We start from the raw sequence: 19,464 nt of genomic DNA, 5'->3' as shown, positions 1-19,464 counted from the left end.
AAAATCGTCATTTCCAAGCGTTCAAGAATAAAATATATTTTAATTGGGGATGGGTCATCACACTCATCTTCCACCTTACACCATATTTCAATATTTTCAACACTTTCTACCAAAGCTTTCATATACTTTTTGTGTGAAAAAAATACCAAGAACCTCATCCTTTCTTTTTTTGTCCATATAAACCCTACATCCCTACATCCATCTTCATCATTTTCAAATCTTGGGTTCTTACTTGATCGCTGAGCGTTATACTTCATTGCAAGAGCCATACTGGCAATGTACCCGTCAAAGTGACTTGATTGAGCACCAATGGGGATTGCAACAAGGTCAAGATAATTAAAAGGATCTTGTGGTGGAACAATAAAGTTCTTAGTTAATTTAGTATGTTTTTTTAAGTTTATTTGATGAGTTTATGTAATTTTATTTAGTGTGTTTTTTTTAAGCTTATTTGATGAGTTTATGTAATTTTATTATGATAATGACACGTGACATGATGAGATTGGTTAAAAATCCTATCCGAAATTAAAACAAATTATTTATTTATTATTTTATAAAAAATAAAAAAAATATTTTAAATAGGCTGGGTGCCAGCGTATTTTGTAGGGGTGGAGATGCATTTGACCTATTACTGTTCACTGAGGTCTATCACTGTTCACTGAGTGGATTAAATGGGCTGAATGCTGGCATACTTTTTTAGAAGCGGAATTGCTCTTAGAGGCTCGATGATCCATCACACACCTTGAATGTTGGTTACCACCAAGCAAATAAACAAACAAGAATACAAACGATTGAGATATAGTGATTCAACCAATCTTGTTTACATCCCTAAGCACCTATCACCTCAGATCTTAATCCTTTCAAGTATTTTCGTTGAAGTGTTTCAAGCTTTCTCTTAACGCGCAGTTTCACTTCCCCAAGTATAACAAATTACAAGTAATTGAGGAGGTTCTGAAATCTGAAACTTTATACGAATTGAGAATAACAATGTTTACTTTTTGGATGGAAATTAGATACTTGTTTTTTCATACAGAACGAGAGATTATCTCTTGAAACTAATGCATAACCTTATTGGGTTACTTAACTTATTAAATGTTTAATACGTTCTCAAATATTTCCCTAATTATCCAATTAATACTTGCTATATAACATCACCAGTTACACGAGAGTATCTCTCATTTAGAACAGTTGGAGACAGCTAACTAGGATTCCTCTGCAGCCTTGGTATCCCTTTTAGAAAAAGAAGGGTTGAAGTCGCTACCAAATTATGAGGCTGTCTCCTCCAAGATATTATTCCTGTAGTCTATCTGGATATTGACCGACCCTCCACACAAAGTGCTCATCTCATCATGGACAACCCCTAACACTAGAAAAAGAAGATTTTGGATCCGTTCCAGACTTTAATGTTCGGAGTTTAAAGATCAAACAATTTGGACCACACAAAATGAATCTGACAATTCTCATTAAATCATTTCGTTGACCCACCTCATATAAACCAACGACTCCAATTTCTTTTTCGTACAAATGTGTGGCACGGATTACTTGATTCCTAGACTCTGGACAGTAAGGTTCGGAGAGAATTCAAATCTGAGAAAGAAGGGTCTATAACCTATTTGGTACAAGAATATCTAATATAAATTTATAGTATCTGTAAAATGAGATCTCGGATGCATCATTCATGTGTGTCTCTGATTTCATCTTTATGCTAAGAATCTAAATAATCAAGTTCCAATATTATACGAAGAAGAAGACGAAGAAAAGTTATAGATTAAGTTTAAAGGAGAAGTTGTCAATTGGTTGTTTCAAACGCAAGAAAGCTTGGAGTGTAGCGATCTTGTACAAACACCATCCTCATGTTCTAGTAATTCCTTTATTCTTGTCAGGTTTGCTTACTTTAGGGAGTAAAAAAAAAAAAAAAAAAAAAATCTCTCGTAATATTATATTCCGGTTTGGTGCAAGAGTCGTTGCCGCACAAGGTGTGAAAAAACACAATCGACACAATCTATCATGTTATGTTGCATTGATAAGAAAACTTTACATGAAAATTGGAAAACTTATCAATTGTGGCAAAAGCTCTCCAAGTTTGCTAAGCGTTTTAGCTTAGTAAAGGAGAAGGTTTTACGTGTACTGAAAACACAAATCACTTGATCGTATACTATTTCACGTGTTTTTCCATTCCTCTTAAACTAAAATGATATGAGTTAAAACGAAAAGGTAGGCAAGAACAAACAAAATTAAGAGTCTAAACTACAATGATACATATGACTCAGTGCTACGAGTTTTATACAAGATCTAACTGTTGCAAATATATATTAAATCTAATCGTTGATTTTTCAGACTACTCAACTATACAAAAGTCAACAAGCCTTGCATATATAATGAAGTGGACCCTGCATTTTAACACTCAATAGGATCTAGGTAAATATTCTTTGAACAGTTGGTCGAAGAACAATTCTAAGTTCTAATCTATCTATATTCTACATTATTAAGAGAAGAGGGTTTGTCAACTTTTTGCCCCTCACTTTTAAATACACAATGTTGACATGAGGAGGGCAAAATAGTACTTTTATACCTTTTGAGAAAATGACAATCATATCCCCATTTTTTCTATTTTACTCTCATTTTTTATGCACAATATTTACATAAAAAGAGCAAAATGGTAATTATGTAATATTAAGAAAAATATGTCCTTATTAAGAGATCTCATCATCATTGTTTCGTACTATTTTTAAAAATTTTAAAAACTAATCACACTTCTTAATAAAAAAAAAAAAAATGAAATTGTTCGCATACAAAATGTGCGCTTATACCCTAGTAAAAAAAAGAAAGAAGGTAGCCGTTGGATAACCTTGACCAACTGGACAAACAACTATAGAAATGGACCACACCCTACCAAACCGTTGTTAGATGAAACCAACACATATGTCGATTTTGTCTAGCTTTAAACTTTTTTTATGAGCCGTTGCAGAAAGAAAAGGCATCGAGAATGTGTGGACTTCGTTAAGAAGATGCCAATCACATGAAGTGCAAACCAAGCATAATTTAAAAGCATCTCCAAAAGAGATGTTACAATATCCAGATCAGCATTATTAGTAAAAAGAGACAGTAACAATATTTTTCAATTGAAAAGTTAAATTTGATGTGCTATGACATAGATTGGCAAACTTCACATTTGTTGCCAAAATTGACAGCATTTTCAATCTTTTTTTAATTGGTTATTAAACGCATTTGATTAATTTGATTATTATTTTTATTTAATATACTAGTTTAATGTAATAAAATAATAAGGTAACACATTTCTTACATGGTGAATGGATCAACTCGGCAAACGAGAACGTAGAAGTTCAAATGAAAAGTTGCCAACATTCTTGAACTTGTGTTCTTGCTAATATAAGAAATTAAAAAAAGTAATTAATTAACTTACTCCTCAATAAACATTGGATTAATCAAATTTTACGTTGTTATTATGTGTAATGTTAAAGAAACCATCTACTCGAACCATATTTTGTAGACCATATATATGACGGTTAATGATTGAATTCTTATTGAGACTGTCTTGTTGAAAATTGGGAAAAAAAAAAAAACTTAGAATATTTGTACCAAATTCCAGAAATAGCCTCGTCACAAACCTGAAATTACTTCGGCCAGCAGGCCCAGCACCACCTTCTTTTGTTTATGAAGAAACCAATTAAAGCACTACCCTTTCCCCACTTTCTCTCTATATATACCCACCATTTCACACTTCTTCCTCTCAGGCAATCATCAACTCCATACCCTACGACAACGTTTCAGAGATGGAAAATGATCAAAAGAGCTCACCGGCAACAACAAAGAAGGAGAAGGCAGCGTGGTCGTTAAAGAAGGTGATCAGCAAAGAGTTATGGCCAAGGAAATTCTCTGTGTTCAAATGGAAGCGCGTGAACTTTCAGATCACCATCCTCGACGACGTCGTCTTCAAGATACTATCCGTCGTGGAGGCCATCGTTCTGGTCTCGACGCTCTGCTTCTTCTACCTTTGCTGCGGTTGCCACATCTGACCTACTATACTATTAATTATATTTCATAATTCATTATTCTGATTAGTTAATTAATTTCTTAATTTGTATCTCCTTACTCCTTTCTTTCACTTTTTTTTTTGTTATATTTTTTTTTTTACACCTTTTGGGACATAATGGGGGTATTAATTTGATGTTTTTTTGTTGCTTTTATTTTTTGGCCAAAAATTGGGCATAAAAGCATGTAACTGGCTAGGGTTTCTGGTTCCTTGAGAATTCATTTGTGTAACAGTTGCTTTTTTAATTTTGAAAATAAACTCCGTTATGGTTTAATATGAACAATGTATACGTTTTGTTTTTCCAATCTAACGCTCTTTGTATATTTTTTCGGTCTAGTTGGTTATCCCATTATTCGAAAAAGGTTGAAGTTTAGAGTAGCTAGGTTAATATCATGATGATCCGGTGGTGGTGGTGGGGACAGGGTAAGGTCAGGGTTGTTTGTTTATTGGGTCTACTAACAAAGATAGAAACATGTAACTTTAATGTGGAGAGTTCTGTTTTAGTTTAAAGAATTTTACATCAAAACCTACTATTCATGAAATAGAGAGATTTTTTGTAACACGAGGATGATATTGTACATAATGTTATTATTTTACATGTTATAATTTGTGGGTGATAGAATGCTTATATTGTACATGATGTCGGTTCTGTATGTCTAGATAATGCTATTGTTAATATATTTGCTAATCTGGGTTTGAACCCTCAATTTATATGCATTTTGAGATAATTATGTCATATTATTCTCTACTAACACTCAGTGAAGTCTACTATAGTCTAGAATCACTATAACAATACTCGCTGCTACATAAATGTGTTTTCGTATAAGGCTTTTTACGACATTGTAAAGCTGAATTTCATATAAGGCTTTTTACGACACGTGGAGTTAAGATAAAAGGTGTTTGTTGTGTCAAAGTTCAAGGGACGAAGGTCTATCGTCATGTCAAGTTTAAGGTTATGACATAGTCGTCGCATTGAGGTTGAGATGGCGATAGGGTTTTATTAGGTAACATTTTGCGTGACAAATCTTTTCGTCTGGTAAAACAGGATGCAACAAAATTTGTTTGTGCATGTGCTAGACTTTTATTTTAGATTAAAAGCCTTGTATTGATAAAGAAAAATGGCAAAGAGACTATTTCAAAATAATACTCTTCGTAAAATTGTACAAAAATTCATAAGGCCACGGAAAGTCTCGTTGCCATTTCTCGTTGACAAAAACAGTCGCATCAAAAGCAAAGGGGGCTCAGGGCGGGGACTAGAGTAACAGTCTAGACTCGGGTCCGAAATGGCTTCTTCTTCATCTCCCGCCTCCTCCTCCGCTTCCCCACTGCAACGCCTCTCCACCTTCAAATCCTCAACCCCCACCTCCGCCATCGCCACCGCATCCCCTTTAGACACATTCGCCTCAGACCCAATCTTCTCTGTCTTCCTCTCTCCCTCCTTCTCCTCCACCACCTTCTCCTCCGCCGCCCTCTCCTCCGGCTCCCCCGCCTCTACGGCCGAAAAGCTCCAGCACGCCATCCGCCTCCTCGAGTCTCAGCTCCGCTCCGAGGTCCTCTCCCGCCACTCCGACCTCCTCGCCCAGCTCTCCTCCCTCCACCACGCCGATCACGCCCTTTCCACCGTTCGATCCTCCGTTGCCGCCCTCGAGTCCTCCCTCCGCCACACCCGGTCTGAGCTTTCCGACCCCCTCGCCTCCATCCGCACCCTCACCATCCAGCTCCAAAATCTCCACGCCTCCTCCGATCTTCTCCACCACTCCATCAGAGCCCTACGCCTCTCCAGTAAGCTCCGGTCCCTCGCCTCCGATGACCCCGACCGCCTCGATCTCGCCAAGGCTGCTCAGCTCCATTGCGAGATCTTAGCTCTTTACAACGAGTACGACCTCGCCAGCATTGGTGTGGTCGATTCCGAGCTCGAGTGGGTCAAGGAGACGGGAGACAAGTTGCGTACGGAGGCGATGAAGGTTTTGGAGAGAGGGATGGAGGGTTTGAACCAGGCCGAGGTTGGGACCGGTCTGCAGGTGTTTTACAATTTGGGAGAGCTGAGACGGGCGATGGATCAGCTGATTAACAAGTATAAGGGAATGGGGATGAAGAGTGTGAGTGCAGCATTGGATATGAAGGCGATTTCTGGGTCGGCAGGAGGTGGGTTTGGGCCGGGTGGGATCAGAGGAGGCGGGGGCACGCCGCAGATTGGAAGTGGTGGGAAGGCGAGGGAGGCGATTTGGCAGAGGATGGGGAGTTGTATGGATCAGCTGCATTCGATAATGGTTGTGGTGTGGCACTTGCAGAGGGTGTTGTCGAAGAAGCGTGACCCGTTTACTCATGTATTGCTGCTTGATGAGGTTATTCAGGTGAGAGGATTGTCCAATTGGGTTTGCTTTTCAATTGCTTGACTATTTGATTGTGTATGAATGATAGAAAGTATGAATTTACTTGTGCTTTTGTATTCTTGTACTAGCTCAGATATGATACTAGCCTCATTTCTGTATTAGTTGACAGATAAATGAAAACAATTTTACTGGATTGGAAACTGGAATTGGGTCATACTTAATCCCTTAATTCGCAGTTCCTAGAAGATTTATCATCTTATAGTGGCCTTACGGAAGTCTGAACAGTCATTAACCGCCTTCTACTCTCGAAGTTGGGTTTTTTTCCTTTTTTCTGATCATCCGTAGCAATGTTATGTTATACTTAGGTTAGCGATCAATGTGCACAATGTACCCATGAACTGCTACAGTTTGTTTCGATTACTCTGTATTTTGGTTTACAAGTATTAATTTTCGGTGTATGATTATTGATTTGCGCTACTACCAATGAGTAACCTACAAAATCGGCATAATTTTTTTTTGTCTCTGCAATGGTTGACTTGCAGTTCTATCCTGACTTGAATTAAGGTTTCCTATTAGTATTTAATTCTGATAACTTTGCTGCTTGATTGCTAACAATATTGGCAATGATTGTTACTGTTCATCCTGTCTAAAAGCAATAACTTTTGCTCACATTATATGTTACTTGCTTAGGAAGCTGATCCTATGATAACAGACAGAGTGTGGGAGGCCCTTGTGAAGGCATTTGCCAACCAAATGAAGTCCGCTTTCACTGCATCAAGTTTTGTTAAAGAGGTTTTCACTATGGGGTATCCGAAGCTTTTCTCTATGATAGATAATCTTCTCGAAAGAATTGCACGCGACACAGATGTCAAAGGGGTTTTACCGGCTATTACGTCAGAGGGAAAGGAACAACTGGTTGCAGCTGTTGAAATATTCCAAAAATCATTTTTGGGACTCTGCTTGGGTCGCTTGTCAGACCTTGTGAATACTGTATTTCCAGTGTCCAGCCGTGGAAGTGTTCCCTCTAAAGAACATATCTCAATAATTATATCACGGATTCAAGAAGAAATTGAATCTGTTCAGTTGGATGGGCGCTTGACTCTTCTTGTATTGCGTGAAATTGGCAAGGTTCTTCTCCTACTTGGTGAACGAGCTGAGTACCGGGTAATCTTTTAGTTCTTGCATAATATTCCCAAGGTAGACACATGATCCTAGTCTTCTTAGGCGTCTGAAGCTAGATGTAATGAGCTCAATTATATGGTTTCCATTAAATACAAATCATAGAATTCATGCATTCATTTGTAGTATCTGCATAATCTGAATATATTAGTTAAGTTCAATGTCTATTTATTTCATTGCCCAAGCTGTTTCACTTGTTCAATTGTCTTGTTTTTCTTTGTTGTTATACATATATGTTGTGAATCTTATGGCTTAATCTTAATTAGAGAAGGGCAATTGAATGCGACTAATGGAAAGTCAAGTTCATGTATCATTATGGAGGAAATATAAATCAATTTTACTCTCTGTGGATTTATTTTTCAAAAAATTGTCAACGTTCTAATTAAGATTGGTAAGTCAAAGGATAGCCAGTTCTCTTGAAAGGTTATGCCCGATAACTATGATTGATCTATAGGAACTCATTTGAAGGGCGTACGTATATAATAGAAATGTATGCTGACCCTTTGATTTTGAAAAGTGATTTTTTGTCCGTGTTCAAAATTTTCTCATTCTATTATTATGTCCACAATGGCAGATATCAACTGGTCCTGAAGCACGTCAAGTCAATGGTCCTGCAACTCCTGCACAGCTCAAGAACTTCATGTTATGTCAGTATCTCCAAGAAATTCACACACGCATATCATCTATGGTTACAGGACTGCCCACTATTGCTTCAGATGTGCTGTCTCCCTCGTTAGGTGCAATATATGGGGTTGCTAGTGACTCAGTGACGTCCTTGTTCCAAGCTATGCTTGAGCGTCTTGAATCTTGCATCTTGCAAATTCATGAACAGAGATTTGGTGTGCTAGGCATGGATGCTGCTATGGACAACAATGCTTCACCTTACATGGAGGAGTTGCAAAAGTGCATTCTTCACTTCCGTAGTGAGTTCCTGTCTAGGCTTTTGCCTCCAAAATCTGCCACGGTTGGAACAGAGACCATATGCACTAGGCTTGTTAGGAGCATGGCTGCACGGGTTTTAATATTCTTTATCAGACATGCTTCTCTTGTCAGACCCCTTTCAGAATCAGGGAAACTAAGGATGGCCAGGGACATGGCTGAGCTAGAATTAGCTGTAGGCCAAAACTTGTTCCCAGTAGAGCAACTTGGTGGGCCATACAGAGCCCTTCGAGCATTTCGACCTCTTATCTTCTTGGAGACTTCCCAACTCGGAGGATCTCCTCTTCTTCAAGATCTACCACCAAGCGTCGCACTTCACCATCTTTACTCCCGAGGTCCTGATGAATTGCAATCACCCCTGCAAAGGAACAAACTAACACCTCTGCAATACTCAATGTGGCTAGATTCTCAAGGAGAGGATCAGGTATGGAAGGGTATCAAAGCAACACTGGATGACTATGCCATGCATGTAAGGGCTCGAGGTGACAAAGAGTTCAGCCCTGTCTATCCTCTAATGCTTCAGCTAGGGTCATCTTTGACGGAAAATCCTCGTGCGACCCAAAAGTCTTGATGTCCGGTGGATCTCTTGGTAGTAACCTTTTACTTCTCTTGCCGTTTCAGCTGATCGGTTTGCTATTCTCTTTAGCATTTAGATCTATACTCAGCATTTTTGATAGGTTAATCTTAAGGGTTCGTAGCTCATCAACTCTGGAGGACAAGAGCAGTACTCGAGTTCATCGAAAATTCGTTATAATTTGGTTTTGTATCCATTCTTTCTCCTTCTGACCCTTGTATTTGTGGTGATATTGTTCTCTGTTTCATGTAATTAAATAGCTACACAGTGTAAATTACTGTTACATTTCCATATCAATCGTGAATCAGCTGTTGGCATATCGGCTCTTGTGCAGAGTTCAAAGAACTCCATTATTTTCTTTTCACGAATAAGCGCTTTCCGCGTTTTATTTGAAGTCGCAAAACTTTCCTCGTGCCAGCGTTCAGTTCCTATTGAGGAAGATCTGCTTCAAAATGAATCTCAGATGTCGATGAATCCCACTCAATCCCTTTTGTATCATCTTATTACTTATTATGGATGAATCTGATGGCGATGAATTAACAATTCAGAGTACATTTCTTGGATATTCTTGATGAATCAGCGTTTATATATAGATGTCGGAAGATTTGTTTGGGAAGTAAGAAACCCCTTTGACATCTCTTCATTTGCAAAGAATTCTCGATGTGAAAACACAGGAAGTTTGGCTTTTTAGCCAAACTAGTCTCTGAGATTTGCTTAACTTCTCACTTTGGTCCTTGAGATTTGAAATCAATAGAAATGGTTCATAAGCCAAAATGATTTGACAAATGAGGATCAAATGAGGATCAAAATGACAAATGGTTCATTCGGTGAAAAATTGTGCCAAATGAGGATCAAAATGACAAAATTATCCTCAATATAATAAACAATAAGCCAAAATGATTTGACAAAATTTGAGGGTATTTTTGTCATTTTATTCTTTTTTATGGAGATTTTTACGGGAGGATCAAAATGATTAATTGTGGACAAATTCATGGACCAATTCTATCGATTTCAAATCTCAGGGATCAAAGTGAGAAGTTAAGCAAATCTCATGGATCTTTATGACTAAAAAGCCCAGGAAGTTTTTGTTTCTTCAATATATTTGTCCACAAACTTTGGTGGTGAATTAAACTAGTTTTTAATGCATGTAATCGTTCCGGTATAAGAATGTTTCATTGCCTGATTATCTGTTGCAACTTACTGATTTTCAGCTTTTCCTGACCATAGTTTTTTTTCGTCTCACTTATGTGCTTTAAGATGGTAGGATTAGATGGGATGAATTTTCTTAATATCTAATCCTCTTCTAATTCTCTTTAAATAATAAAAAATCATTCACTTACACCTTCAATATACCCTTCAAATTTGAGATTTTTTCATTCAAATCCAATCATATGTACCAAACGAGCCCTTAAGAGTTTAAAAGGTCCTAGTTGGTATCAAGAATTGGACTGAATTGAAGAAAGACTGGATTGAATTAAAGAATATTGAGTGTTAATTAATAAAAAATAGATGTCAACTTCCAAATTTCGTCCAAATTTAAGATGGAATATGAAGGAAAGTGCTAATCCCCTTTGATTCATGGTTGGAATTTGAAAGAATAAGTTTCCTTCAAGATTACTCTCTCTTTCTATCTTCAAATTAGACAATTCAGAAATTTTCATCCTTGGCAGCAAAATGATTGGTTTCAAAAACACTTTAAGTGCTTTTTCAATATTCACTTTCATTTTTACCAAGGATTGGTTTCAAAAACAATTTCACCAAAAATAATTTTAGTCATTTTAAAAACACTTTTAAATGAAATTGCTAGTTAAAAGTGGTTAGCCAAAAGAGGAAAAAAAACAAAAACTTTTGGCCTAATTTTGTTGTCTCCTTCTCTCTTCCTTAATAATTCGTCTGACCGTTCACATATATAAAATAAGAGACAATTAGGTAGGACAAGTTCGAGAAATTTTTGTGTGAATATCGGTATGTGGTATTATCATTTTATATGTTATAATAAAGGTGAACGACATAATTAATATGTTATCGTCATACTATATATATATATATATAATTAAAAGAAGAAAAAAAACGTATTATAATGAGTCATACCATCACGTGGCGATGTTTTGGATATATACTTGAAATTACTCAACCAAGGATGAGGGAGACCAAATACAGGGTCCCTCATGTGTGTGTCAATAGTGCCATAAAGCCTCCTATGTGTATAAATATGGTCGCATAGCCAAGTGATCCGACTGTTGCAACTTAAATAGTTAGCCACAAACAATTTTTATGTCATTTGAGGTCAAATATAAACAAATTTTGGCTAGCCCTTGCTCAAAAATGCATAAGACCATAAAGATAAAAGAATGAAAGTCCCAACTTTTGTGGCGATGTAAAGATAAATGCTCTACTATTAGAGTTACAATATTGACTCGCTTAAGCATCCCTTTTCTTTTGTCATCACATTCTTAACACTAGCTTGCTTGATACGTAACACACATATTGGCTGGCTTGCAAAGATCAGTGATGACTTCGCATCCACGTTGGTCAGACATATATATTGCTATGCCTATATATGTAGTATAGCTAAAATTATTTTTTTATTAGTGAAGAAGATTAATTAGATTGACTAAACAACTTCAAACAAAAGCATTTATTCAAACTTGGCGAATTGCTTTTGCTCAGGGTTACGATATAAAAAAGATTAATCGTGCGTGATTAGATCGGGTCGAAGAACAGAAAGATGCTCAAGTCCTTAAGCACTTAAGCTGAGCATCAAATGAATGAAAACAAAAACATTTATGCCGTCAAATGAGATTCCAAACATTTCAATAACAAAAAAATGTCACTTTCTTTGTTGATACTTCACGTATCTGCGGCGCCACCTGTGAAAGATATTGCAAAATTATACTAACTATTTATATAATGAAATATAGCAAATTAAGTGTATAACCATTATCAGACTTATGAAATTTAAAAGTATATAATCATTATCAGACTTATGAAATTCAAAAGAGGAAAGTGAATTAGAAATTCTTGTTTGTAAACTAAAGAGGGGTGCGATATCACTGCCCTAAAGCAATAGATGTCTCCATACATGCAGACTATGACGGTGCCTACAACTACAGGATTTATGATCTTGTGATCAATTATGCACACTAATAACAGACGAAATTGCTAAATAGTGATCAATTGTCCAAATATTAAAACACAATGATTATAGGATTTGAATAATTGATGATGATGATAGAAATATGAAGAGTAGATGAGACAGAAAAGTTTTAATTCAGTTGAGGTTTCTTAATTAAAGAATTCCTCATACCCCTTCAAAATATGATTATAACTCTTGAAATGACACAACTCTTAGACATTAAAATAAATAATTAATAAGTTTTGAATCTTTAAAATAGAATAAATTAACAATAATTAAAATAACCAACACCACACCATGCACTACAATGTGGCACACAGTTATTTACCAACAGGCTGCCAAATATTTGTACAGCCCAGCTCCAAAGTTCCAGATTTTTTATATGACGCGGGATGTGGACATGGAGGTGGAGCATTCACACATCCCTATTGTGATGTAGATAATGTTTTTAACATTTCCATTTAATAATTACAAAGTTAATGAAATTAATTAAATTCCCTATCTTCTTTAAGCCATCAAGATATCGGCCAGTGTGGAAGCAGCAATCATGTAATATAATAAAAAAAATACTTGAAGAATGTTGAGGTTTCAACGTAAAATCAACTCTTAATATGCACTTGCAAGATTTTTTAATTCCTAAAAGTGGAATTCACACAGTATCTCCATTCCTACCTTCGTGCCTTTCCTGGCTCTAAGAGAGGCAAGGGTCGACTCCTTGAAGTCTTCCTTGGGTGTCCTACACTCCACCCATTTACCTGTCATAGGCCTACCACCAGGGAGTTCTCCAGTAGTCTGGGAATTGTGGTATGCTCCATGCTAGCATAACACAATAAATTGCCTAGCATAGCTTGCAACCTCACCTCCCAGTTGCCTACGAAGAATCTCTCCCATAAATATCTAAAAATCAAACATGGAAATTAGTAATCATCACTTATTACTCAAAATTCGCTGTTCAATTTTCTCAAACTATTTCTTACTTAGGAGAATCTAAGACTTCATTGCTAGACTATTAGAGAATTTAAGATGTCATGTTTGGTTTCAACGATTTGAATTTTTTTTGGTCAAAAGTGTCCATGATTTGATTAAATTGAAGAATACTGAATGCTATTGAAAATCTGGGTGTCCACTTCGTCTAAGATAGAACATTAGGGAAATTAATCCCTTGGTTAGATTTGGAGGGATTAGTTTCCATCTGTGACTACTCTCTCTTATATCATCCAAATCAAACAATTTAACATTTAACATTCATTTCATCATTTGTTATATACTTAATCTAGTAAGTTATCTTTTTCATTGTCAATTTAGTAATTTATCTAATTCAATTATTATTGATACCAATCAGCCACAAGATTGCTTTTCCATTAGAATTGGCACTCAAGTTCCATCCTCTACCTCTAATGATCATATGATCTAAAACCATTACGGAAGGAGGCCTGTGCATCTCTAGTAGAATACCCAAAGTTGCTTTCAGGACATATATATTTCATTGGAACTCCCCGAAAAACCACTCCAACAAATTAGCCATGACATTATTAATTCCTAGCTAAAAGTGGTTAGCCAAAAGAGAAAAGAAAACTTTTTGCCAAGTCTTGTTCTCTCCTCTCTCTTCGTTATTAATTCAATTCATTAAAATTAATTATTTACTATTCCATGTTAGCCAAACTAGACGATAATGTTATGGCTAGACCGTTCCCATATCTAGAGACAATTAGGTAGGACAAGTTCGAGAAATTTTTGTGTGACCTAGAACATCAGCACGTGGTATTATCATTTTATGTGTTATTTATAATATAGTAAATGACGTAATTGACACACATCCTACTTGTAGGATGTATAATTAAAAAATAATAATAGTGTTATAGTTTGAGCATAACAACACCATTACATGGTGATGTATCAGATAACTTAAACATACTCAACCAACTTAGGGTGAGGGAGACAAATACAGGGCCCTCCTATGTGTATGAATATGACTACATGGTCAGGTGGTCCGACTGCTGCAACTTAAAATTTGCCAAAAATAGAGATAGTAGTTGGCCATAAACAATTTTCTATCATTAGTAATTAGCCATAAACAATTTTTCTGTCATTTGAGGTCAAACATATACAAACTTTGGCTAGCTAGCACTTGTTGAACATGCGTAAGACCATAAAAATAAAGAATGATAATCCTAACTTTGGTCGCGATATAAAAATAAATACTCTATCATTAGAGTGACAATGACTCCTTTAAGCATCCTTTTGTTTTTTCATTACATTCTTGACACTAGCTTGCTTGAAACGTAACACACATATTAGCTGGCTTGCAAAGATCAATGATGACTTCGCATCCACGTTGGTCAGATATATATGTTGCTATGCCAAGAAATGTACTATAGCTAATTTTTTTTTATTTTTTATTAGTGAAGAAGATTAATTAGATTCACGTAAACAACTTCAAATAAAAGCATTTATTCAAACTTGGCGAACTGCTTTTGCTCAGGGTTACCCATGGACAAAATATTAATCGTGCGTGATTAGATAGCTAGAGTTGAACAGAAAGATGCTTAAGTCCATAAGCACTTGGGCAGAGCATCAAATAGAAAAAAAGCACTTATGCAGTCAAATTCAATAATTAAAAATATCACTTTCTCTGTTGATACTATACTTATCTGCAGTGCTACCATGCACTGCAATGTGGCACAAAGTGATTTGCCAACAGGCTGCCAAATATTTGGACAGCCAAGCGCCAAACTTGGATGTGGACATGGAGGCTAGAGCATTCACGCATCCCTACTGTGACGTTGATGAGGTCTTAAAATTTTCCATTTAATAATAAAACAAAGTTTATGTAATTAAATTCCCTATCTTCTTTAAGCCAGCAAGCTATCAGTCAGTGTGGAAACAGCAATCATGTAATATAATCAGAAAATTATTTGAAAATGTTGAGGTTTCAACGTAAAATCAACTCTTAATTAATATGTATTTGCAAGATTTTTTAGTTTCTCGAAGTGAAATTCACACGGTAGCTCAAATATTTGAGTTTGATTTTGATAAATTGAAATTAAACTCAGATAATGAATCAAAAGTTTAGGTTCAATTAGTGTGAGTTTAACTATTGAGTGTAATACATAAGTTTCTCGAGTTTGATTTCTACAATTTTCTCCCATAATCATTAAACTCACACTGCTTTAATAAGCAATGTCATAAAATTAATCAAACTCTAGTGCGCATTCTTATATGAGAATCATCTTCACACATACAAACGGCCTTATTGTAAGATGATATTTCTCATTACAGACAAATGACATTTTTTTAATTTTTTTGCAATGCCACGGAGTATAGAGTAATTCGAAAAAAAATAAAGGTTAAAATTGAACATTCAATGCCATGGAACATCGTAATCATGTTTTAACTTGTGAACATAAAAGTAATTTTAACAAATTACTTTTACACACGTATCAAATTATACTTTCTTTAAAGCCAAATAGTGTTTCATATTTGCCACCAACTTTATATTGTTATTGAATAGTTAGAGGCGTGCCCTGAATGCTCTTCTACCCCGCACAGCATACAGTGATATATATTATTTTAACAATTATCTTAATACCTAAAAACGATCCTCCTGAATTGGCCAATGTCTCTGTCTTCCCATGTAAATACAAACCCTAGCATTTTGCTTCACGGGGGTCATACTCTGATAAGGAATGAGCGTGAGTGTGTGTGTAATTCCTGTTATGAAGCTTTCTTTTTCTAGAAAAAAAAAAAAGAGAGTAAAAAAAGAAATATTATTTTTCGGCATCTTTGTCTTCTGTCCTGTTCTGCTTCCACCACCTTCAAAACTCACCTCCTTCATTAACCCTAATATTTATAAGCTCTTTGAGTCCTCCGCTTTAGCATAAAAAACAGCTGGGAGGTGTTTCCTAGGACGGCAGATCTTGTAAGAAACTATGGGGAAGAAAGTAAGCCAACAAACTGCATCACTGAAAATATCTAAGAAAGAAAACAAAGAGTTTAACAGTTTGATAAGACTTTTGAGGCCTAAAGTCTACATCACTGACAGCTCTAGCTTCAAGAGGCTCGTACAAGACCTCACCGGCAATGGAGCTTCGAATCCAATTACCACTTCCTCCTCCCTCTTGCACCCTCCGAAAAAACATAGACTGCCGGTCGAGGAGGAGAAGGAAATCCCAGTAGTTGTGGACATTGAGCCTGAAGGCAGCGTGGATATGTCTATTGACACGTCGTTTGATTCTTCGGAATTGTGCAGCCAAGTGTTTATAAATGATCAAGAGTTCGAACAGTTATGTTATCAGATATTTGCAGATGATCATACAACAACAACTACTAGTACTTCAGAAGGTTCCTCAGAAGAGCAATTGTTGGTGGATGATATGCTACCTTTTCAAGATCTTGAGCAATGGCTCAATTTAGACACTGTTTATGATCAGCCTAATCATGATCCTTTTTCCCACTATGGTTATGCTCAAATTGATCAACAAGTCAGCATATATGATTACGAACTCTCGGGGTTACCATGATCAAATTTGTTAAATGTTCGTTGTATAAACATCCGGTCTTGTAATATTCTTCTTTTGATGCCTAAGTAGTACATATGTTCATAACAAAGATATGCATTTATTCAATGTGGATTCTTTGTACAGAGAACCTATTTCCGCTTTAACTGATTACCGTGTATAATTTGTTCAATCTATATTTCGTATTATTATCCATGCATGCTTCTCATTCATATACGTAGGTGTACATTGTAACACACATGCTATATATGTTCAACGGGGACAATCGTGCATGTCGTAAAATTATGTTTGTTAAACTGAATGGTTTGTCCATAAAAGGCAAAGAATTGTACGGCTTCCAACACACAAAAGGTTAGTAGCATTGGTCTAGCTTATAAAATCTTTGTATAAATAGCATGCTTCGATTGTAAGAAAAGATCTTAATTACCAAACCAAAGTATTCACAACATATTCCAAGTGTCATAGGATGCATTTCTAGTTTGTGTTTAGGAAATCAGATCACAGCACACAACCGATATATTTGCACAAGAAAAGTCAAAATTTCCCGTTATTTTGAAGAAGTTGGGGTTACTCATTCTTAAGTCTACACCACTGACTGCTCTAGCTTCAAGAGGCTCGTACAAGGCCTCACCGGCAATGGAGCCTCGAATCCAATTACCACTTCCTCCTCCCTCTCGCACCCTCCGAAGAAACGCAGACTGCCGTCTGCTGGTTGAGGAGAGGAAATCCCAGACTCCAAAAAGTAGTGGATGTTTGAGCGCAATTGGTATTAAAATATTATTTTTATTAAAATAATAAAAGATTATTTTGTGTATAGTTTAAGATAAGGATTTTTAACTAATCACATCACTTTAATATCTGAAAATATAATTTGTGGGAATAGATTTTTGAGTAGATTTTTAACTAATTTCGTAGCGCCACTTGTCATGATCTGTAAGAATTTTGCTAATAGATTTCCAATAAAATTTTTAATCAATTTTGTAACATCCCACAGTCTAGGGAGTGGATCATGTAAGCCTTATATGTATATTATTATCTCTACCTAGAACGAGGCTTTTTGGGAGCTCATTGGTTTCGGGTTCCATAGGAACTCCGAATTTAAGTGAGTTTGGGCTAGAGCAATCCTAGGATGGGTGACCCTTGGGAAGTTGCTCGTGAGTTCCCAGAAACAAAACCTTGAGAGCGTGGTCATGGCCCAAAGCGAATAATATCATACTACGGTGGAGTCGAGTCTGGGATGTGGCGGGGGACTGTCAATCTTGGTCATAGATCGTATCATACAAATTTATGGATATGTTCCAACACTAGGGATGTGACAATTTCGTCCCACCACGTGTCACTATTTGATCAGAATCTTTGTGGATATATTTATGACAAGATTTTTAGTCAATCACGACGTGACATGTGTCATTATCTACAATTTTTTTTTTCTCTTCATATAAACCCTACATCCAACCTAAACTCACACATCAAATTCAAAATCTCTAAATTTTATTGATTTTGGTGGATTGAATTACCCAATTGCCCTGGCAATTGGATGGGGTGGAATTTGTCTTATAATTGTCCCCTTTTCCTTAGGATTTCTCAGTTTCTATTTTCAAAAGTTGGGCCATCCCCAGGCCTCAGATTCCTTGCCCAAAATTTTATTTTAACCAAATTGTTTCAAATTTTGTGTCTAACCTTGGAAGATCGATCTTTGGATCAAATTTAACGGTTAAAATTGAAAGATCGGGAACCGTTGGACTCGATCTAACGGTGGATTAACCTCTAGCACTTGCTATCTGACAGTGGATTGATTAACCAACAGGTGAAGTCCCAAAAGACGCCTATGATGGAATCATTATATAACGGGAAAATTCAAATCATCTACAGTTTTTCTATATCATTTAGATTAAATATTTGTGCCTTTTTAAAATTTGATTAAATTACTTTGATCAATAGTTACCTCTATTTTTTAAAATCAAAATACTTTTTGAATTTATTCTTTTATCTACATGATGCACTTTTCCTTATTTAGTGGAGATATTAGTAATTAAACTATATTTTCTCTTCTTCCAAATATGTTTTTTCGATCACAATTTTTTTTTTGTTATGCAAACATTTAATATTATTTCTTTTTCCAAATGATTTTTTCTTTTTCAAATAGTTGGTGATCAACATAAAAGTTCTGTGTAATTTTTTCAATTTTTTTGTGAAATAAATTTTTTTTTTTTTTGCTGCTTTTTTAAGTATAGTTGTTGACGAATTATTATTAGATACAATACATTACATATATATTATCTGCAGGTACATTTGAATGTACACAAATCATTAATTGGTACGTTTATTTGCTATATTTTGGTGAGTTTGATTTGATACTTATTGTGACAACCCGTTCCAAATTTTACGTTTTTATTTTATTTTAAAAGCGTGAATTTACGAAATGGCCCTAGAGGCAAGGACTTTGACTTCCGTTGACCATCGACTTGAGAGATGTGAGACTTATTCTTTAAGCATATCCTCGTAGTACTCTTTGATACGAACGTATAGGCGAAATCCGTTTGCGAGTCCGGATTATAACGGTATACTTATAGACGTTTGAAATTGGTTATTTAAATATTTGAATTCCCACCTTGTGGGATTAGTGGACCAATTAAATTAAAGGGACAAGGAACCAATTAGAAAATAAAAGTGAAGCTTGCAGCCAATCAAAAAAAAAGAAGAGAAAAAAAAAAAAAAAAAAAAAAAAAAAAGGG

General features: G+C 35.9%; 2 protein-coding genes across 2 annotated transcripts; both read left to right on the top strand.

Annotated features, from left to right (window-relative positions):
- Window positions 1-3,755: 3,755 nt before the first annotated feature.
- LOC137738847 (uncharacterized) lies at window positions 3,756-4,188 on the top strand. Its single transcript, XM_068478321.1, has one exon. It carries the CDS (start codon window positions 3,792-3,794, stop codon window positions 4,032-4,034), a length of 243 nt encoding a protein of 80 aa, XP_068334422.1. The 5' UTR covers window positions 3,756-3,791; the 3' UTR covers window positions 4,035-4,188.
- Window positions 4,189-5,174: 986 nt separating this feature from the next.
- On the top strand, window positions 5,175-9,387 carry LOC137739814 (conserved oligomeric Golgi complex subunit 5-like). The gene is made up of 3 exons (XM_068479530.1): window positions 5,175-6,405; window positions 7,075-7,548; window positions 8,138-9,387. Exons 1-3 carry the CDS (start codon window positions 5,335-5,337, stop codon window positions 9,071-9,073), a joined length of 2,481 nt encoding a protein of 826 aa, XP_068335631.1. The 5' UTR covers window positions 5,175-5,334; the 3' UTR covers window positions 9,074-9,387.
- Window positions 9,388-19,464: the final 10,077 nt, after the last annotated feature.

Source organism: Pyrus communis, chromosome 7 (genome assembly GCF_963583255.1).
Source record: "Pyrus communis chromosome 7, drPyrComm1.1, whole genome shotgun sequence".
Taxonomy (NCBI): Eukaryota; Viridiplantae; Streptophyta; class Magnoliopsida; order Rosales; family Rosaceae; genus Pyrus; species Pyrus communis.
The sequence above is the reverse complement of the archived record's forward strand: the minus strand, read 5'-3'. Positions and strand labels throughout refer to the sequence as shown.

Excerpts from the sequence above, each read along its gene's own strand:
- LOC137738847 (XM_068478321.1), top strand. The coding sequence starts at position 3,792 with ATGGAAAATGATCAAAAGAGCTCACCGGCAACAACAAAGAAGGAGAAG.
- LOC137739814 (XM_068479530.1), top strand. The coding sequence starts at position 5,335 with ATGGCTTCTTCTTCATCTCCCGCCTCCTCCTCCGCTTCCCCACTGCAA. Across the intron at positions 6,406-7,074 it reads TGCTTGATGAGGTTATTCAG|GAAGCTGATCCTATGATAAC; the intron begins GTGAGAGGATTG and ends TTACTTGCTTAG. Across the intron at positions 7,549-8,137 it reads GTGAACGAGCTGAGTACCGG|ATATCAACTGGTCCTGAAGC; the intron begins GTAATCTTTTAG and ends CCACAATGGCAG.